Genomic DNA, 19,368 nt, shown 5'->3' with positions numbered 1-19,368 from the left:
ATCTCCATTTTTCTGTAATAAGTCACATGCATGAGAATGATAATAGATTAACACATAAAGACGTGTATCTCTTTAAAGCATAGAGTTATATTAAATTACTAGAGCGCTATGCAAAGAGCTGCTTTTCGCCGTGACGTTTTTTGAACCGTCATGACGCGCTTAAGTTGTTTGCGTATCTTCTACTTGCGCATTGCATTTAGAGTACACTTTTAAAATTTAATCCATCTATTTTAACTATGTTCTTCAAACAGGCACATAAATTCAAATGTCTGCGCCCAGAGCGGCTTCAAAGCTTCTCCCACGCGCAAGAATGAAGAGTTAGCGCTCAAGTAATTTAATATAGCTCTATGCTTTAAAGGCATATAGAACCATTTGCATTTTATGCCAAAAATAACCTACTGAACTATTATCTAAAAGCTTACTTGGATTAAAGATCGTACTGGTACTAAACACCCGTGAAATTATTCCCTCGGGCTGGCTGACTTTTAGAAGATTTCAAGAAATGTAGGCGATTTCCAACAACCAGTCAGTTGACTGATTTTGGAAATACAGAGTGCTATAGATGAAATGGTATTCCATCTGTCATGTTTCATGATCAAAAGGTTGTGCATGATTTTTCACTGTTTTCACGAAAAGTGTAATACATGTATCTACTGAGCTGGAACTTCACCAGGTTAGGTTTTGGACCTTCGTCTTTGGATTTTGAGTGGTGTTATTATTGGAAAAAAAATAAAGTGCATGAAAATTGAAAAGCAAACGGTCCTATATGCCTTTAACCAGTTCACACCGGGAATATTTTGATAAGAACGGAACGAGGCGCGGGATTACTTTTCACTCGACCTCAATGCCAGGCGGGTTGAAGCCATCACCCTCGGGCAGCGCAATCACATTTCCGGCCTCGCTCGCTGTGAGCAGGTCGCTGACAGATATTTCTGGGCTCACTCCCAGCGTGCTTATCTGTCATCCGTTCCGAATACCGCAAATCTTTTGCGTGTATACTCGTCATCCAGCACGAACTGGTTAAATAGAAATATGTAGTTGTTGTGCATGCTGTTTGTAATCAAGGTTAATAGTTGACACTGTTATGTACATCAAAGTAGTGCATTAGCTTCTTTGAAAAAATGAAGGATGTCTTCAAATCTTCCCAAAATGAAATGTAAATCATGTGGAATTGATTTGTCCAAATTTTCTCACACATTTTACTGTGCATTTTGTTGGTATTTTTTTGCATCAGAATCCATCCAAGAAGTTCCCTCGAATATCGAGCGACTGGAACGACACGCGCCAAGAGTCCATGGATCCAACGCTGCGATTGGTCAATCAGATGAACGTCGCCAAGGAAACCAACTTGTTGGTGTACAAGAGCAAAGATAAGAAACGGAAGAATCTGACCATGTCTGCAGCGGCCAGACAGCAGGAGGATACTGTCAGGTAAACAAACACAAACAAACAAACAAATTTTACCGGCAGAATCTCAGCAATTTGCTTGTTTTCATATTGAGTTTAAGTTTACCCTTCGTCAACGTTTTTTTTAAACACTGTATTCTCAGTGTTGTCCTACATAATTAAAACTCTAACATACAAATAATGTTTCAGTCTTGACTCAAATTATTGAAATATCATTTGTATTTGAATGCCTGTGTGTATCTAGACTGGATGACAAGTCGTTAGATAGTCATATTTTGTCCGTGAACTTCAGTCGAACTCCAACGGCGCGGCTGGTATAAGACTAGAACGTAATCGGCCGGGTTGCGACATATCTAAGGACTTGACGATTACGGATCATACCGTTATTCATATATGCAAGCAGCGCAATACATATGCAGTGCATGTTTGCGGTGAGATCCAATGGCGCAACGCTATGCAAATGAGGACTCATTCATTCCGGATACATGGGGAGTTCTTCTCAATGCGTCGGGGACAAGTATGCAGATCTGGCGACGTTTTAAAGACCAAAACAGTCAGCTGAAATTGTGAGGTCAATTGTGTATTGAAATAAAATGTATCATTGTGATATATACTGATTTATTTGTGTTGTGCATGCCCTAAAGTGGTTTTTGTAATGTTACACAACACAAAGTACAAACCCTCGAAGTAATGAGAACGATCTTCCGTGGCGGCCTAGAATACGCTCTGGAATCTGAACTAATCAGAGTGCTCGCATAGAATTCGCTAGCGATGCAAATTACTCCCATACGTTGTGTTCAAAATTGAAACGTATTCGCCAAGTCGGTAATTGAACATCATTTGGTCTTGGAACCAGACTACGCGCATTCCAGCATTTATTTTGCGTGTGTGGAGCCAGTAACTGGTACCGTACGCAAAACAATTACTGACTTGGAACCAAGTCTAATGTGTATCTGGTTCTCACTCGGCTGAATAGCTTCAAAGCATTTAGCATTTAGCTGTAAAAATGGGTTTGTTTTGTAAAACATGCATAACTTTTGAAAGCATGGATTAATTTCAGTAATTCTTTTTTTCTTCACATGAGTGGAAGAACATGCTTGTTTTATACGTGCTTCATTGGTGTATCAAATTTAATTACTTTTTAAGGAGGAAAAAAATTCATTAATCCAGGTCACTTTCTTTTTGACTCACCCTGTATACTAACCATTGAAGCACCTGTAGAATCCACAGACCTTATTCACATGGAAGCCATGTTGGACTGTGTTCCCTGACTGGTTCCCGCCCCACAACCAGAAGCCAGTCTGCTCACAAAGCAGATCTGTTCGTGCCAAAAACAAAACCCCCTTTTTTCAGGGTTTTGCAGACATCAAAAGAAGGTGGTAAAAGGAGATTTTTTGGGGTTGGAATAAAACACACAAGTTGACATTTTTAAATAGAAAAAAAAAATGGAATTTGTTGGGGAGCACGGGGAGCGAAACATAAATGCTTCAAATTTTTCTAAAAATTCCCTTTCCCTCATTATATTTGGATTTTAGAAGGAGATGGAAGATAGCTTCCAACCCAGCAATCACGGTAGCAGCAGCTGTTGCTCACGTCAACACAAGTAAGTCTTGAAATTCCTAAAAATTCCCATCATCATAGAAATTCTCTTAACAGAATTTGTGTCGAGCAGAACTTTAGTAATTATGCTGTAAACTAACGGATGGGTGTGTGATCTATTGATCAGAGCTTTTAAACTGTTTTCAAAAGAATGTTGATCCTTAAGTATAAATTCGAACAAAGAAATGGACTGGAACGGGTTGTGAACCTGCGACCTTCGGATAGCCATTTTCGGTGCTCTACCAATGAGCTATGCAGTCCTATGTTGGCGGTTCCCCAATTTGTCAGTTGCGTTGTTCCAGGGTGCCAGTTGAAACCCATGAATCTGTGTGTGTTTATTCTTGTTAAAAGAAGCTTGAAATGCTTTGGTTTAGAGCCGACACTTGCCCATGATTTCAAGACAAATTTCACTAGTGTGTAATTAAAGTATCTTAAAACAAGAACAAAAAGAGACGCGTATATATTTAATGAAATAATTACAAAGTAAAGCCTTTAAGGAGGTTACTGTAAACTCTCAGCAAATTATTTGGAGGGATTTCCTCTACTTATACTCAAGTCTATCAAACAATGTAATAATTTTTGTTTGTGTTGAAAAAAAAAAGCTTTAGAGGCTGTAATTCTGATGAGCATTTCTTCTTCTTTTGTTTACCCCAAACTGCAGGGAGAAAACTCAGCACCCTCAACTTAGATAAAGACAGCCTCAAATGGAAGAGAATATTGGTAATTAATTTATCAAGTTTTTGTTTTGTATTGTTCGAAATTATATTCATTAATACCTAAGACAGTTTACCCATTCCTATTGGTCAAAAGCCCGTCACGCGGCCGGTCTTAAACGGATGAAAAAGACATGGCTGGCTGGTCTTAAACACTTTTTCAGTGTCAAATGCAATTTGGACTCCCATGAAATCTGGTGCCTTTCAACGTTTCATTGGTTGAACGTTCACATTCCTCACGTAGGCATGCGCAATGTACTACCAGTGAATCAGTATTTCATGGTCCGAAATTCACTCTGCACCCGCCCAGCGGCATTTTGCGCGACATCGCGCAGTACCTCCCAAACACACATGCCTTAATAATAATACTAATTTATACTTTTACATTGCGCACATTCCACATGAATATGATCAAATGCGCATCACAATTATTATCCATGTTCGTCAGGAATGAGGCCACTTTTTCTGCAGCAGCTCGAGATCAGTGCATTCTGGTCTCAACCTTGACAGGTACCCATTTCTACTCCTGGGTGGAGAGAGGCAATCGTAGTAAAGTGCCTTGCCCAAGAACACAAGCACCATGTTCCCTGTCAGGGTTCCAACCCCTGTGCTACACACACAAGTCGAACACTGTTACCATTGGACCACAGCGCCCCACACATCGGGGCAATTCCATGGTAACCCACGCAGGGGGGGGGGGGGGGGGGGGGGGACGACAGCCCCCCCCATGAAACCTTGTCGCCCCCCCAGTCGCCCCCCACTGAGATTTTGAGTTTTTAAAAAATTATCATTGATCTACATGACACCCCCCATAAAATGTTCCAGCCCCCCCCCCCCCCCCCCCCCCCCCCCCCCCCCCCCCACTGAAAAAATCCTGGCTACGCCACTGAACCCACGTAACGTTTGGAGAGGGACTTCCATCAAATTTGTGCTCTATAAAGTAAAAGCATTGTGGGTGGATTTTTCTCACCGAAGATTCCCGTGAAATTAAGAGACTAAACTACCAAAAAGGGCCAACAAAATAAATTTCTTTTGGTTTCACTTTACAGAAAAGGACATGCCAAAAATGTCAATACCCTGCATTCGAAATCTTCCTTAGTCTGTGCAGTGCACTGATGGAAAAATCTTTTTAGTGCCCTTACATCATTAGGGTGTAAGTCGTGGTACCATTTCATAAAAAATATAATCAGGCATAAAATCTCATAGAATCTCATGTTTTGGTAACTCATGTTACAGTTTTTCCCACCCACATTTTGTACAAGTTAAAACATATATGAAACTAAAAATTAAAAAAATTCATAAAATATGAACCTTTTTTCCTGCCTTAAAAACAAAAACCCATAATAACCGTAAGTGACCTTTTTTGTATGTAAAAACAAGGTTCCATTATCCAAAATGAATACCTAAACTCCATAATATTAGCCAAATTAAAGATTTGTTTGGGACAAAAATTCATAACCATATTCCATCTCAATGCCATATCACTAGATTGTTGTCCCCTTTCATTTGATACCACAGTTGAGGTTGTGATGCTTGCAGTTTGAGTATTTCATACATTTTTCATTTTTCAGCCATGTCCACATTCTCATGGAATAGTCCATTGACAAAATTTCTAAACTACACATTTTAAAAAGCAATTACATGTATAACATTTGCTTTTGCAGCAATTTTCAGAAATAAATGGATTTGGAGGAGTAGAATGTTATAGCAAATATTGTTAAACTAACTTGTTTCACGTTTTGGGCTTGTAGATGTAGGAAAAAACGAAGAAAACCAATCATGTTCTTGTAGTCTGGTTCCCTGACCCCACTTAAGATGAAACGGAGCAATTTTTTGACTTTGGGGAATTGTAAGGTTAGAGAATCAGTCTGGCAGGCTTGTAACTCTTCAAAGGTGTGTAATCAATTGCAAAGAAAATGCAGAATAACTAAATATGAAAAAGTAGGAGCAGTTTTTGAAAATAAGCCAGTTTTCTCCAACGCTGCTCGGCTGACCAGCGTTGGAATATACAATTTTTCTTGAAAATGTCGGCACACGAGGAGCCACAATTTTACAGGATGCTTTAGACTGTCATTCCCTAACAATCCAGTAAGGCATTTCGTGATAATTTGATCATTTCATTGTTTTGATGTTTGCAAATGTTGTATCTTCCCTTTAAGCCATTTGATTCTGTAACTATATAGCATGACATTTATTTTTTTCCCGCAGGATATTTTGCAAAGGCTATCGTCAGAACGGGTGGATGAACGGAGAGATGCTGCCATGGTAACAACCCTCATTACTCAGAAGTCAGCCATTTGCATAGGAAAATACAGCATCATTGCTACTCGAAATAGTTCAGAATTTAAGAGCGACATCAATATGTCAGACAGAGCCTGATTGGATATTAGGCCAAATGAAATAAAAAAGTAATAGGGTTTTTTTTTTTTGCCAATGACTGATCCAAGATGGCAAATGGTTTTTTTTTTCTTCAAAACATGCACTGCTTTCGTGAGATTTTTTTCCAAGACGGCGGATGTTGTTTTATCTCAAAATTGCCATCACTTTTCTATGACTAGCTTTTTAGCCTCAAAATGGCTAGGCATTTGTGTTGGAAACAAATATTAAGACACAAGATATTTCTGATGGTGAAAGATTTCATCAAGATATTAGATTTCGTCATTAAAAAAAGGGAAATTTAAAGATAATTGATGTGGCAGGAAAAAGGATGAAGCAGGGACAAGAAACTGGTATATTTTTTTTGTTGACCTTGGCCAAGGGGTAGAATCTAATTTTTTCTTTAATAATCTGGTGTTGAGAAAATTTGGTGGTGTACTGCGTGATGTGGTTTAACAGCCATTTGAAGCTAAAGTATTGGATGCGACTACCTTTTCAAACATCCTACTTGATGTTTGTCTCTTTGTCCATATAGCATCTTGGCTCATTGGACTGCAGCCAGAGAGAGGTCTTATCAGCCCTCATGAAAGTGGTGAGTAGGCTACTTCATTGATTGATTCATTGCGTCAATTTTTTCAGTCATTTATTAAAGGTATAGTCCATCACTTGTAATTTGTGCATTTTGTTCATTTGAAGCAACAAACGTTCTCTGAATCTAAAGAAGGGTGCTAAACAACTAACTGTAGCTGTATATTCCGAGAAAAAACAGCATTCTAGGATCTCGATTTAAAATCAAAAGTTGCTGAATCACGTTTTGATTTGGGCCTGAATTCAGCATCCGAGACACTTTCTGACTGAACCGATTGCAGCTACGCGATGGCGCACACAGATCTGACAAATTATAGCATCCGCGTGCACATGTGCGTCGTGCCAACGCTTGCGCGCGCTTCGCAGAATAAAAAAAACAAACTACTAACGGAAATTTCAAACGGTGCGTCTTAAGACGCTCCGTTGGAAAGACCTCCTTTTGTTGGTTCCTTCAAAATGACAGCTTGCCAGAAAGAATAATTTCACAGGGAGTTTAGCCCCCTTACTATCTTTCAACCAAGTATGCTTTTCAATGATAATTACGTCAGTTACTTTTTGGATAGTTGCAAATGATGGACTGTAGCTTAAATCACCTGATCCTGGGGTGGACTTCAGCTTGCAATTCAGCTTCTGCTGCGAGTAAGGATGATAAGCCTCCCAAATATATTTATTTATTTATACAGGAATGTTAACTTTTGGAAAAATGTCGTATTCCTGACTTCTTCCATAACGAACAGAATTTGCAAAACTGTAATCAGAGCAACTATATTGCCAAACATGAAAATAACACCACCTACCTAATTCCAGAGCAGTGTCGGAGGCGAGTCCACAGTAAGTCATCAAAAGTCTATCACAAGTCACACAGCCCCAAGTTAAAAATAATCACAATTTATAACACCTCACCCACAGATTCTGTGTCTTGATTGGCCGAGAGCGAGTCACATGTTACTTTCTAATTTTGCTATCTTTCTGTGCACGGCCAAAAGTACTATACCCGTAGCAACCAAAGTACTATACCATTAGCAACCAAAGTACTATTTCCACGGCACGGTATTTGTGTGCAAATGGATGCTGGTGTGCGCGTTGCGCGTAGCGCGTATTGTTCCAAAGAGAGCGCGCCACAGACTTGGGTTCAAACATTTCGTGAAGGGGTAGTTTGAAAGAGAGAAATACATTTTCCACCAATTTTGTATTGAAATTGAAGTTTGTTTCAACTGTGTTCAGATTTAGATAATTTAAAATATTAAAATCAAGCAGAATCTGTCGGTGAAGTGTTATAAAACAAATATTGAATGCTTTATCTCGTGGTGAAGTAAAACTAGCCTCCCTCAGTGATCCATGGACCATTCTATTTTCCCTCGGCTTCGCCTCGGGAAAATAGAATGTCCATGGATCACCTCGGGAGGCTAGTTTTACTACACCACTCGAAGCATTCAATATTTGTATACTATTCAAATACCGGACTACAGGGTGAGTAAAAAAAACGAGACCCAAATGTTGGGACCATTGTTTTAGGGAAGTTCTGCATGTAGCAGTTTAAAAATCTAGGATATGAAAGCCCAATTCATAAGCTTTCTTTTAGTACAAGAATCATTCGAATCACTTATGTACTTTTCAAGTTACGGAATTTTAAACACAACCACCGTTTTAAGGTTCTGTCCACGGATCACAGAAAAGGTGTCCGTCCTTTCAGCAAAATGAAAACAATTCACGCACATCCCTATGTGATTTGTTTTCGTTTTACTGAAAGAACACTGAACATTTTTGTGATCCGTGGACAGAACCTTAAAACGGTGGTTGTGTTTAAAATTCGGTAACTTGAATAGTACATGATTTGAATGATTTTTTTACTCAAAGAAAACTTATGAATTGGGCTTTCATTTCCTAGATTTTGACAATGCTACATGCAGAATTTCCTTAAAACAATGGTCCCAACATATGGGTTTCGGTTTTTATACTCACCCTGTATAGTGAAAGGACCTGTGAATTAATGTGACCAGACTTGTAATGGATTAGTTTAAGGATTGTGGTGTTTATTTTTGTGATGTTTAATGTTTGTTCCTTCGTGTTTGTTTCATAAATGCAATATTTTGGTTCATGTATCTTTTGTGCATAAGACTAGTAAATTACTGTATTTTTGAATTGGTGTATTGATGTATTTTATATATTTTTTATGTGTAACATACATGTAATTTGGCCATCAGGCCAAGAGATGTATGTGAATAAAACCAAACCATTCAAATGAGCTGTGACAGAGGCATTCCTTTGTAATTGTTCATCCCCTGTTACATGTGACCGGACTATAGTAAAAGGACTTGTGAACTAATTGTGATCAGACTTGTCAGGGATTAACGATGGACTAAAACACTGACCCAGAGGGAATAGCATTTCCAAACATGAAATAACAATGTCTACCTCTTCTTTGCCATCAGGTTCAAAACGACTCGGATTCGCGGGTCCGTTACGAGGCGGCCAAGTCCATGGTATCTCTTGGATACTGGAGTGAGCATGCGCTGGAAGTTATCGTCCAGCACATGGAGGAAGGGAACTGGGATGTGCGGTCAGATCTGGTCAAGACCCTGATCAATGCCAGGCACATACAGCTGGCTAACAAGGTAAGAAAGAAATGTTCCTTGCCTCGTCCATTTTTAGACTGGCACTCTCCAACATCACTCCCAGAGTCCCTGTGTGATTCCAAGGGTCCCTGCGTGATTCCCAGGGTCCCTGTGTCACTCACAGGGTTCATATCTGATTCCCAGGGTCCATGTGTTATCCTCAGGATCCATGTGTTATTTCCAGGGTCCATGTGTTATTTATTCCCAGGGTCTATGTGTTATTCAAGGTTGTCAATCGCTTTTAAAAAGTGGAAGGGGAGGACCATATAACTTGATTAGAACTAATGCGAGCGCAAAGCCCTAACGGGGTTTAGGCCCACTTAAGGGCCCCTCAAAATTTTTGGATTCTATTATGCACTCTGTGGTACAATCAGAGGCGATTTCTGACCACTTAACCAATCCGAGGTCTGTGATCTGCTGTGGCAATGGCGGTCTGCTCAAATTCTTCTATGAACATGTTGGCCAGAACCAGGGATATAGGAGATCCCATAGAGGTTCCAGCCGACTGCTCGAAGAATTTGTCCCGCCATCGGAAGCTGGATGAGTTGACACATGCGAGCAGCAGATCATGAAGCTGGTCAGGGGTGAGGTCGGTGCGGTCCTTGTATGAGGGTGAGGTCTGTCCTTGGCGATGGTACTGGCATCGGAGGTGGGGACGTTAGTGAAGAGAAAGACGACATCAAAGCTGACCATGATGTCTGGCTGGCGGGTGAGGTCTTTGATGAGGGTGGCAAACTGGTCTGAGTTCTTGATGTGGTGCTAGGTGTTTCCTACCAGGGGGTGAAGTATCCTTGCAAGATGCCTGGCTGTGTCGTAGGTGGGGCCTCCCCTGGAAGTTTTGATGGGGCACAGGGGAACACTTCATCGCTTCCAGGCATCATATAACCCCTTTTCACCGTTGGAAGCCCTCAGTCTCCTGACAACGGGCAGAGCAAACTGTCCGAAACGTTGAGTACCCTCCGGTTCTTTTCAGAACCACACATACTCACAAACGAGATTTTGCCACATGGTGCTACCGCAACAACTTACCTTATTATTGAGTAAAACAAGATAGAAACAAGTTGTAAAACTTGACACTGCAATCCTTTTTTATTTTCGTTTAATAACAGGCTCATAATTGTGGAAATTTTTGTTATTTGATTTGCAGCTATATAATGGTTAACCGTAGATTATGCTCAAACCTGCTACAAACTGTAACCAGTTGCAGCTCAAAACTTTCCTGTTTTTTTTTATATACAGAAAAGCCCCCACACCAAGAAGCTGATCTCAATCCTGAGGGATATCTGTGGTTCCAAGGATTCAGGAGACCTAGGCTTTGACTGCGCGGTCTGCCTGGGCTGCTTTGGTGTCGCGGACGCTGGCGCTAAGAAGAAGCTCAAGGGAAGCTTGACCAGCAAAGACACTAATGTCATATCAAGGGTGGGTTTTTGTTTTGGTTTTCAGTTTGTTTTTTTTTGGGGGGGGGGATGGATTTTTTTAATGGACATCATCTATACACAAGGAAGAGGGCCACTCAAGATTTGAGCTTAGAACTAGAAAGGAAAAAATAATTGAAACATGACCTCTTGGTCTAGAGCATTGAACTTGTGGTCTGCGGGTACTTCTGCCGGTTATGGGTTCGAGTCCAGCCTAGGGTTATGTCAGGCGTGCCCTTGGACACTTTGTCACTCATTGCTTCTCCCCACCCAGGAGTATATGGGTACCTGTGAGGGCAGAGATGGTTTATACTGTGATTGATTTTAGCTGCTTTGCGCCGAAATGGCAGCATTGAGCTGTATTCTCCCCAGGGAGCTGAGATGGTATTTGGAATGTTTCATTGGCCCAGTGAGCAGGGTAATAAATGATGTAGCGCCTTGAGCACCAATACTGGTGGATACGTGCGCTGTATTGAATACATTAAGGAGGTACATGTATCTGGACTCGGACCCCTCTGCACCGCGAGACAACTCCATTGCCTATGGCAACTCGCCCACGACAAGACCAGGTGGCCGAAGACCAACGTGAAGGACTGATTGCGGCTGCGGGATGTCAAATCCGTCTACCGCAGCTGCAGTACACAGTTTATATGTATATGTATCTTAACATTTATTTTACTGTAAAGGTGTTGCTTTTACCTATAAAAATTAATAGAAATTGGTATTGGGGTGCCTTAAGGCAAATACAAACATATACCACAGACCCCACGGTGCTCTGTGGGCCTTGTTGGTGACCCTCAAACCCTCTCTCGATTATGTCATGGATTTTTTTCATTCCCCACCCCTCGACCGCACCCCTGATGGGGAGGGGAATACTAGTACCATTTGTGCCTCCCTTTCGGGATACCCCACTGGCCTTGGTTTGCAGTGCGGCTGATCCACATGGTAACCGTACCCTTGTTTGCATCATTCGCAGTCTCTAGAGATCCTCGTCAGACAGATGGATGCCAGGGAACCCGACGTTATCAAGATGGTCCTACATCAAATGCAGTACTCCAAGTCCTGGAAGCATAGGGCGGCTGCAGCCAGACTACTGGTCCTTATTGGTGAGTACAGACATATGGGGTCCTTGCATGGATAGAAGATTGTGAGAGCTCCACCAATTGGACACATTGCATTCAGTATGCAAGACTATCGTAATTTTCGGAATATAAGCCGCGGCTTATGCGTTAATTTTGCCCATGAAAATGTTTACTGCAGCTAATACGCCGGTGCGGCTAATACGCCGACTTCAAATCTTAATTTGCAGATTTTTGCGTGCTGCGGCTTATACTCCGTGCGGCCTATATTCCAAAAATTACGGTAATTTCTATGTAGCATATAGGATCAATTGCTTTTCATACATTTTGTTCATTTCTATTAATAGCATCACTCAAAATCTAAAGATTAATGTTCACCTGTTGAAGTTCCAGCTCAGTGGATATTACTCTTTTCGAGAAAACAGTTAAAAACCATGCACAACCTTTTGATAATGATCTCTCGTGATATTCCGTCTATAGCACTATTTTATTTCCAAAAATTAGTCAACTGATTGATTGTTGGAAGTCACCTACATTTCTTGATTTCTTGTAAATGACAGCAAGCCAGATCAAATAATTTAACCAATCATTTCAATGAAATAATACTTGTTGATAATAATTTGGTAGGTTGCTTTCACAATAAATGCATCTTTGATCTAACATATTTGCATAGCTGCCAACTGTTACTAATTTTTCGTAATTATTACGAATTGTTTGTTAAATTACGAAAATACGATTTGCCACTAAAACATTACAAATTTCCCATTTTCTACCTAACGAAAAAAAACCATACTTGTAAAGTATCGTTTTTGACCGAAAACCTCTGGTGAAATGTCGCGATAATGGATGGACTGGTGACAAGTCTAATAAGAATGCAGTCAAGCACCTGATAGACATCAATGCAGTGTGCGCAGTGGAGTACTTGAGGACCAGACTAAAACTATTTTTCAATGGTGTGTCATTTGTGTGCATCTCGTGGATGTGTGGGTGTGTGTGTATGTACTGTATGTGAGTACTTTTCAGTGACGATCGTGAGCACATTTGGTCGCTTATTGCCGGGATGAGACCCATCAGTGCCAGATTTTAATCATGGAATTTAAAAAGAGTATGGTTGGAATAATTGGTAATAGAGTTTGAGTTTGTCACAACGTCCAGAAAAGATAAATCAGCATGCGTTTGCAAGGTATGTTGGCGGGATATTTCTATTGCATACGATACGGTGGCCCTTAAATTTTTCATTGTGTGTAAAAACATTGATACAAACTCGAAACTCCACATCGATAGCATGCATCTCAAAAAAAATATGCGCACATGTTATTATTGTTATTATTTATTTGACTTCAACAAACAAATACAGACATTAAAACAAAATTAATATTTAAAATAAAAAAAAAATAAAAAATATATATTTTTTTTTAATTAGCTTTTGGCCTACAGTACAACAAGAAGGGTATGCACATGTATGTGTACATGTAAACCATGTACCTGTACTCGATGTTAGTAAAGCTTTTGATAAAACGAGAAGTTGAAAATGACCGCGCGGGTTGATTACTAATTGGGATTTTGAAAAGTTGGCAGCTATGTATTTGTCATACCAGTTTGTGTGTCTTTATAATAGAGGTGGTCCTGCTATTTGTACAGTGTTTGTTTTGCTGAATTGGAGTTGATTGGTTGTTTCTTGCAACCATTAACAATTTTTACAATGATTGTTATATCTATTGTATTTTCTCCAGGAACCAAGAGCATGAAGACAGATGAAGATGTACAGATGGTGTTCAGTATCCTAGAGAGAAGACTGTATGATGATCCTAGTAGGGTGAGTACGGTCAAGCTGCCATGACAGTAGAGGGCGCTATCAACAAGATGAATCAAATCCAAGTCTTGGGAACTTTGGCACTTGGACCCGAGTGCACTATAAAGGGACAAGCATGTCAGTTTGGAAGAGAAAAAGGTTTCGAGATGATCCAAGAAGTGTTTGTATTTTCAAAATTGCAAAAATGCCCACATGAATCTTAGAGAGCTTACCTTATGAGTGAACCCAGTTTTAACCATTGAAACTTTGGTTCGTTAGACACAATCGCCAGCAAAGATATCCGACTCTTCGTAAAATTTGAATATTCTATTTGAACTCGTTTTACAATTTTCTGTGCAATGTGTTTTGCCACAGGGAGAGGACACACATGTTCATGTGTAAGCGTCTGAAAATGTATCGTAGATGTCCGTCCCTTTGTGAATGTAGAAACCTCACTTATTCTACTTTTATGCCCTTTCGTTCAATACATTTTGTGCACAGCATGTTTGCGTCTCTTTGTGAAATAGCATAATGCAATTATGGAGATGCAATTACTGGCGTTTATCTCCAGTTTCCTTGGCATAAAACAAATGAGAATGTTTCTGTTCCCCCTGGATGGGATGCTAGTTCACGGCAGGTTACTCCCCAGCTAATGCCGGTACCCATTTACACTCCTGGGTGGAGAGAGGCAAGTTGGGGTGAAGTGGCTAAACCCCTGACCCTCTCATAATGAGCCACAAACCCTAACCACTAGGCCACACTCCCCAGCCAATCAAATTTGAGACAGCCTTATGCAAGGGGGAACGTGTGGTCTAGTGGTAGAGCACAGGATTGATCGTGAGGTTGTGGGTTCGAGCCCCACCGTGGCCATGCGTATTGTGCCCTTGAGTAAGGTGCTTTACCTCAATTACTCCTCTCCACCAAGGTGTTAAATGGGTATCGGCATTATTCAAGGCTGGGAAGGTAACAGACTCGCTGTGGAGGAGGTGTGGCGATCCCCCGCAGCAGCATATGAGTCTGGCCCAATTGCTGAAGAAAGAGAGATGGGAACTCCGTTCCCGTTAACACAGGTTCGTCCCCTTTACCTTAAACTTTTTAATGCAAGATACTTTTTGTCACACAGGAGGTGCGCAGCGAGATAGCCACTACACTGACATCCCTGGATCTGAGAGAACTAGCCGCAGATCTTGTGGAGAAGTAAGTGGGCCAAGATAATTAGCGTGAGAATTCATCTGTGTTTAAAGAGATCTTAATAGCTAAACCTTCGATCACATCACACAAAAAATTTCTACCTGAAATTTGGACCAAGATCATTAATTAACCAACATCCAACATGCACTGCATACATGTACCAGTGCCAGTGTAGGGCATTTATTAAACTGTGTGAGATGTGTACAATGTATAAAGAGTTTTGTTGAAACAAATATACAAGTAAGATGTGAAAATCTACTATTTAAATATTTTTTTTTTCTTGGCAGGAGGTTAGAAGATGATGATGATGATCACAGAGCACATGCAGTCATAGCAGTGGTAAATATGTTCTTTTAAACATGCTATCAAGATTACTTGTACGGTTGGGTTCTGCGTGGCACTTGAACCCTGGTTTTGAGAGCAAGCGGGCACTCCCTGTGACCTATGGGTTCTATACACTATAGATTCCGCAAGCTGCACTTCGACTGTTGAAAACAAACAGCTTTTTTTTGCTGTTGTTTTTTTGATGGACACAAAACATTTAACAGCGCAGTGGAACGATGTCTGCGATAAATTAATACCCTTAAATCAGTCTATTCCGTGAAATTACGACAAATGCAGATGGTGTCCATTATCTTTAACAGCTCCCTGATATTAGACCCTGGTGTGATAATACTTTGAGCTACTAACCCTGCTTTACCTGAAATTGGAGCCTTATTTGAGATATTTTCACCACCTACTTCCTAGGGCGTCTTGGGCATGAAGGCAGATAAGATCATCCGGACCCTGCTGGAGATGCTGGAGCTTGACTCCTGTGACTACGTTCGCCTGCAGATCATCAGGACTTTCGCAAGCCTGGGCCTCACTAACATCAAGATCATGAGAGCGCTGAAGGAAAGGGAGAGATCCGAGGGACCGCTGGCAAGGTATGAAAGAATAGGCTACCAAATTGAGGCCAATTACATTATGCTGCTTTACACAGAAATCATTTGATAGGGGATATGGTTACCTGTCAAAATGCCATATGATACATATTGCCATTGACTGTTACTCGGCTATAATTTACTGTGCACACAAGCGGTGAAACTGGCCCCAGGTTTAGGGGAAGTGGTGTCATTGAACCACTGCTTCTTATGAATATTCATGATGAAGTTTAGCTCGGACCTGTCATTGGTCAAGGCATGATGCGCTGTTTAGTCTACAAAGCAGTGCTAAGTATTTTATTATGAATACAGCACAGCATGTATACAGGGTGGTTCCAAAAAAAAGGGAACCTACTTTTGACAGCAATGTTTACCTACTTGTTGAGCATATTTCAAAAATTGAAATTCGTGGTATTAAAATATTGATCTTTAAGCATAAGTGATGAAAAAATGATTGCAAATGCACATTTTGTCTCTGAGATATGGTAGTTTAAAAATGTCATGTGCCAAACCTTTTGTCCACGGACGACTTAATTCCATCCGCATGACTGAGCTCCGCAGCTTGATTTGAAGACAAAAAACACTGCACTAGACTTACACATTGACAACAGTGATTTTGGTGACTTGTATTCAACTTTTTAAAGATTGTTTTCCACAATGTTGGTTGAAGAGCTATGCTTCACTACATTATAAAAAACAGTTCAAATAAGTTAAGTACATTTGTAGGTGGGTTAAAATTCCTGTCAAAAGTGGGTTTCCTTCTTTTTGCACCACCCTGTACAGCGCAGTTCTGTTGTATTGTACTGACACTGTTAATGTCTGTTGCTTTTGCAGGGAAGCTGCTAAATCGTTAAGAATCCTGAATGACCTGAAAGCTTCTCAGGGCTCACGGAGTGCCACCCGCACCCCTGATCGACTGAAAAGCTCCTCTAAATGATCACATGGATCTGGACAAGGAGGTGGGCCAGCAAGGGGCTGTGAAGTCACGTTCAGAACAGTGGTAATGTGGTATGGTTTAAAGGGTCCCTGTGTGATGTCCAGGGTCCCCATGGGATGCCCAGGTGCCCTGTTTTATTCTCAGGATCGCTGTGTAATTTCCAGGATCCCTCTTAAATTCCTAGGGTCCCTGTGTGATCTTCAGGGTCCCCGTATGATTCCCACAGTAACTGTGTAATTCCCAGGGTCCCTGTATGATTGTCCCTTTATGATTCCCAGGGTAATTATGTAATTCACAGGGTCCTTGTGCGATTTCCAGGGGTTTCATGTAACTCCAAGGGCCCCGGATGACATGGATCTCCCAAAATGCAGAAAAAGTTGTGGTTCATTGTAGATGGAATTTTATTATAACTAGTGCAGAGCCCGTCGAAAATGTGCAGTTCAGAAGGGGCAGTGCTCATATAAACAACGCACACGATATGTGTGTTGTTTTCACAGGTTGAATGCACACTCAAAGGTTAAACACAGAATTTGTACATCCCCTGGCACTGATATTTACTCATTCTGGACAATTGTATTGCCCTACAGTTAGGGTTGCTCAGTTGACTGCTTCTACAGCGATGGTTGCTCAGTTGACAACAAAATGCATGTGCCCGTGCAGCCACACACGTACACACGTACACCACACACGTACACCACACACGCACCCAGTCGTTTTTTGCTATGCTTCCGAGGATTGGCTTTGTGTTTTCTTTGTTCCCTGATCTAAACCTTTCCCATAGACTTAGTGCACAAACCGGCATTCGAGGACAATAGGCACCGTCGTTCGAGGATGAATGGCCCCTTTGTGCTCCTTTTGTTGTCTGTCCTCGAGTGTAATACAATACAGAACGGCAGTGCGCGTCACATTGAGCACGCGCGCTTTGGCTCAAACATGACGTAAACAATTGAAAATTACTGTGCGTGTTCTAGGCTATACTCTGCCACGTTGAGGCTCAGAAAATGCTGCTTTTTTGCAGCTTTTTCGAGAACCGCTCGTCCAAACAACTTCCAACTTGGCACTGCACATTCTGTGGTCCCGATCAATATACTTGCCAATTTTCAACTTCATACGGTGCCCGGTTCTGGGGATAATCGACGTACAGACAGACAGACACACAGAGATTCCCGGAATTATAGTATAGATTCAGCAGACCTACCAAGTCTTACGTATCCGGCATCTGTCACATACCTCAGAGTCCATTCACAGCTCACACGCCGAAGAATTGTGCTAAAAATATATTTTGGGAGTTGTTTTTAAGGGACCAGAATACAGAAACATTTTTGTGCTTTGGTTAAGCGTTTTTGCGACTTTGGTTCTGCGCGAAGATCACATAGTGGCATAAAGCATGGTAGAGAGACACCCTCATCCCCAGGGCTAGCCAATGGCCCGGTAAAAAAATTTGGTTCAGTGCTGCACCTGCAGTAAAGTTGCAGCTATCATGTGCCAACAATGTGTTGGGTGCAGACCAGTAAATCGACTCTCATAGACCTCAGCGATAATTACATGCACTAACTTCCAAAAAGTATTAAAACAAATACTCACAACTCTACAGGGTGTTTGAAACTTCCATCAAATTAAAGCTTATTTTATCATCCTTTATTTTCTTTGCTGGATCGCTACAATTTCATCCGAATTTCACAGAAATACGAGCTCGCAGTCCTGTGCACGGCTTCCACCCATCTTTTTTGCAAACCATCAAGTTTATGGCCCACAAAGTGTTCTAATAGCAAAAAGAATTGAGGGCATGCAAATCGTGATTTGGCCCGTGTGGGCCTATTACTGGTCTGCAACCTGTTGTGCAGTAATTTCTCCTAATGTTGATGTCCCCTAAGGCCAAAAAACAAAGTCTCCGGTTTCTGGTATGGAGCTTGCCCCAAAAGTGGTGCGGCGACGTGGCTTTTTTTTTTTACACTTTTTTTCCTTCAAATGTCGGCTGATGACTGCAAATGGTGCCAGACTAAATTTAGTGCAAAATATATGGGAGTCCAGAGAGGCCACATGAAGCTTATACTCGATCATAACCCCATCTAAAAACATGTTAAAATTGTGCAGCAGCAGGATTCCAGTCAAACCAGTGAGTTTGGCGGTTTTGAGACATCATCTTTCATTGAAAAACAAACTTTTTCATTTTGCCGACGCACATGGCTACGGCAACGCGCACGCATACCAGAAACCGGAGACTTATTTTTTTGGCCTAACAGGCTTGCACCCTAACATGGCGCACCCCTAACTTGGCACACTTGGATTTGTTTTGCCTCTTGTGCTTTGTTGTAGAGCAAAACTTTTACCTCCAATTTTTACTAGTGAAATTGCATCAAGCTCTGAACATTCCCTTTCATATATCTTGAGTTTACAAACCGGTTACAAAGTTAACAGGAACATTTAAGTTTGATGTGATATTCCAATTTTTTCTTAAGTGCACAATGAAACCGTTTGAAATTCGCCCCAAAATAAGAAAATAATTTGCTAACAAACTTGTAGTTTGGTACGGGAGTGCATATAATGATTTATCAGATTTTGTTCACTTTTAGAAATTCTTAAACGCTAATTTTGGGATTTTTCAAAGTGCGCCACGTTGGGGAACACTCGGCCGATTTTGTGCCCAGTTTCCGGACGCTACCGTTTGTGAATTTCTGTCTTTGCCGCTCGCACTGTCACTGGCCAAGCTTGTGTGTGATCTTGGTATCTCTG

The 19,368-nt window shown here is 41.1% G+C and overlaps 1 protein-coding gene across 5 annotated transcripts in view; it reads left to right on the top strand.

Annotated features, from left to right (window-relative positions):
* LOC119735636 overlaps positions 1–17,261 on the top strand; it is a 37,991-nt gene extending 20,730 nt beyond the window's left edge. For 3 of the 5 annotated variants that reach the window (XM_038209427.1, XM_038209423.1, XM_038209426.1), the window contains 13 exons: positions 1,235–1,431; positions 2,943–3,010; positions 3,668–3,726; positions 5,928–5,984; positions 6,631–6,687; positions 9,116–9,298; positions 10,538–10,717; positions 11,690–11,819; positions 13,526–13,608; positions 14,708–14,781; positions 15,063–15,114; positions 15,523–15,701; positions 16,533–17,260. In XM_038209427.1, coding sequence (XP_038065355.1) covers positions 1,235–1,431; positions 2,943–3,010; positions 3,668–3,726; positions 5,928–5,984; positions 6,631–6,687; positions 9,116–9,298; positions 10,538–10,717; positions 11,690–11,819; positions 13,526–13,608; positions 14,708–14,781; positions 15,063–15,114; positions 15,523–15,701; positions 16,533–16,635 — 1,422 coding nt within the window. In that variant the 3' untranslated portion in view covers positions 16,636–17,260. Of the gene's footprint in view, positions 1–1,234; positions 1,432–2,942; positions 3,011–3,667; positions 3,727–5,927; positions 5,985–6,630; positions 6,688–9,115; positions 9,299–10,537; positions 10,718–11,689; positions 11,820–13,525; positions 13,609–14,707; positions 14,782–15,062; positions 15,115–15,522; positions 15,702–16,532 lie in introns of all 5 variants that reach the window. The other 2 variants (XM_038209425.1, XM_038209424.1) reach the window with 1 other exon arrangement.
* Positions 17,262–19,368: the final 2,107 nt, after the last annotated feature.

Source organism: Patiria miniata, unplaced genomic scaffold (assembly GCF_015706575.1).
Source record: "Patiria miniata isolate m_02_andy unplaced genomic scaffold, ASM1570657v1 HiC_scaffold_29, whole genome shotgun sequence".
Taxonomy (NCBI): Eukaryota; Metazoa; Echinodermata; class Asteroidea; order Valvatida; family Asterinidae; genus Patiria; species Patiria miniata.
Note: the sequence above shows the minus strand (reverse complement) of the source record. Positions and strands in the feature narration are given on the sequence as shown.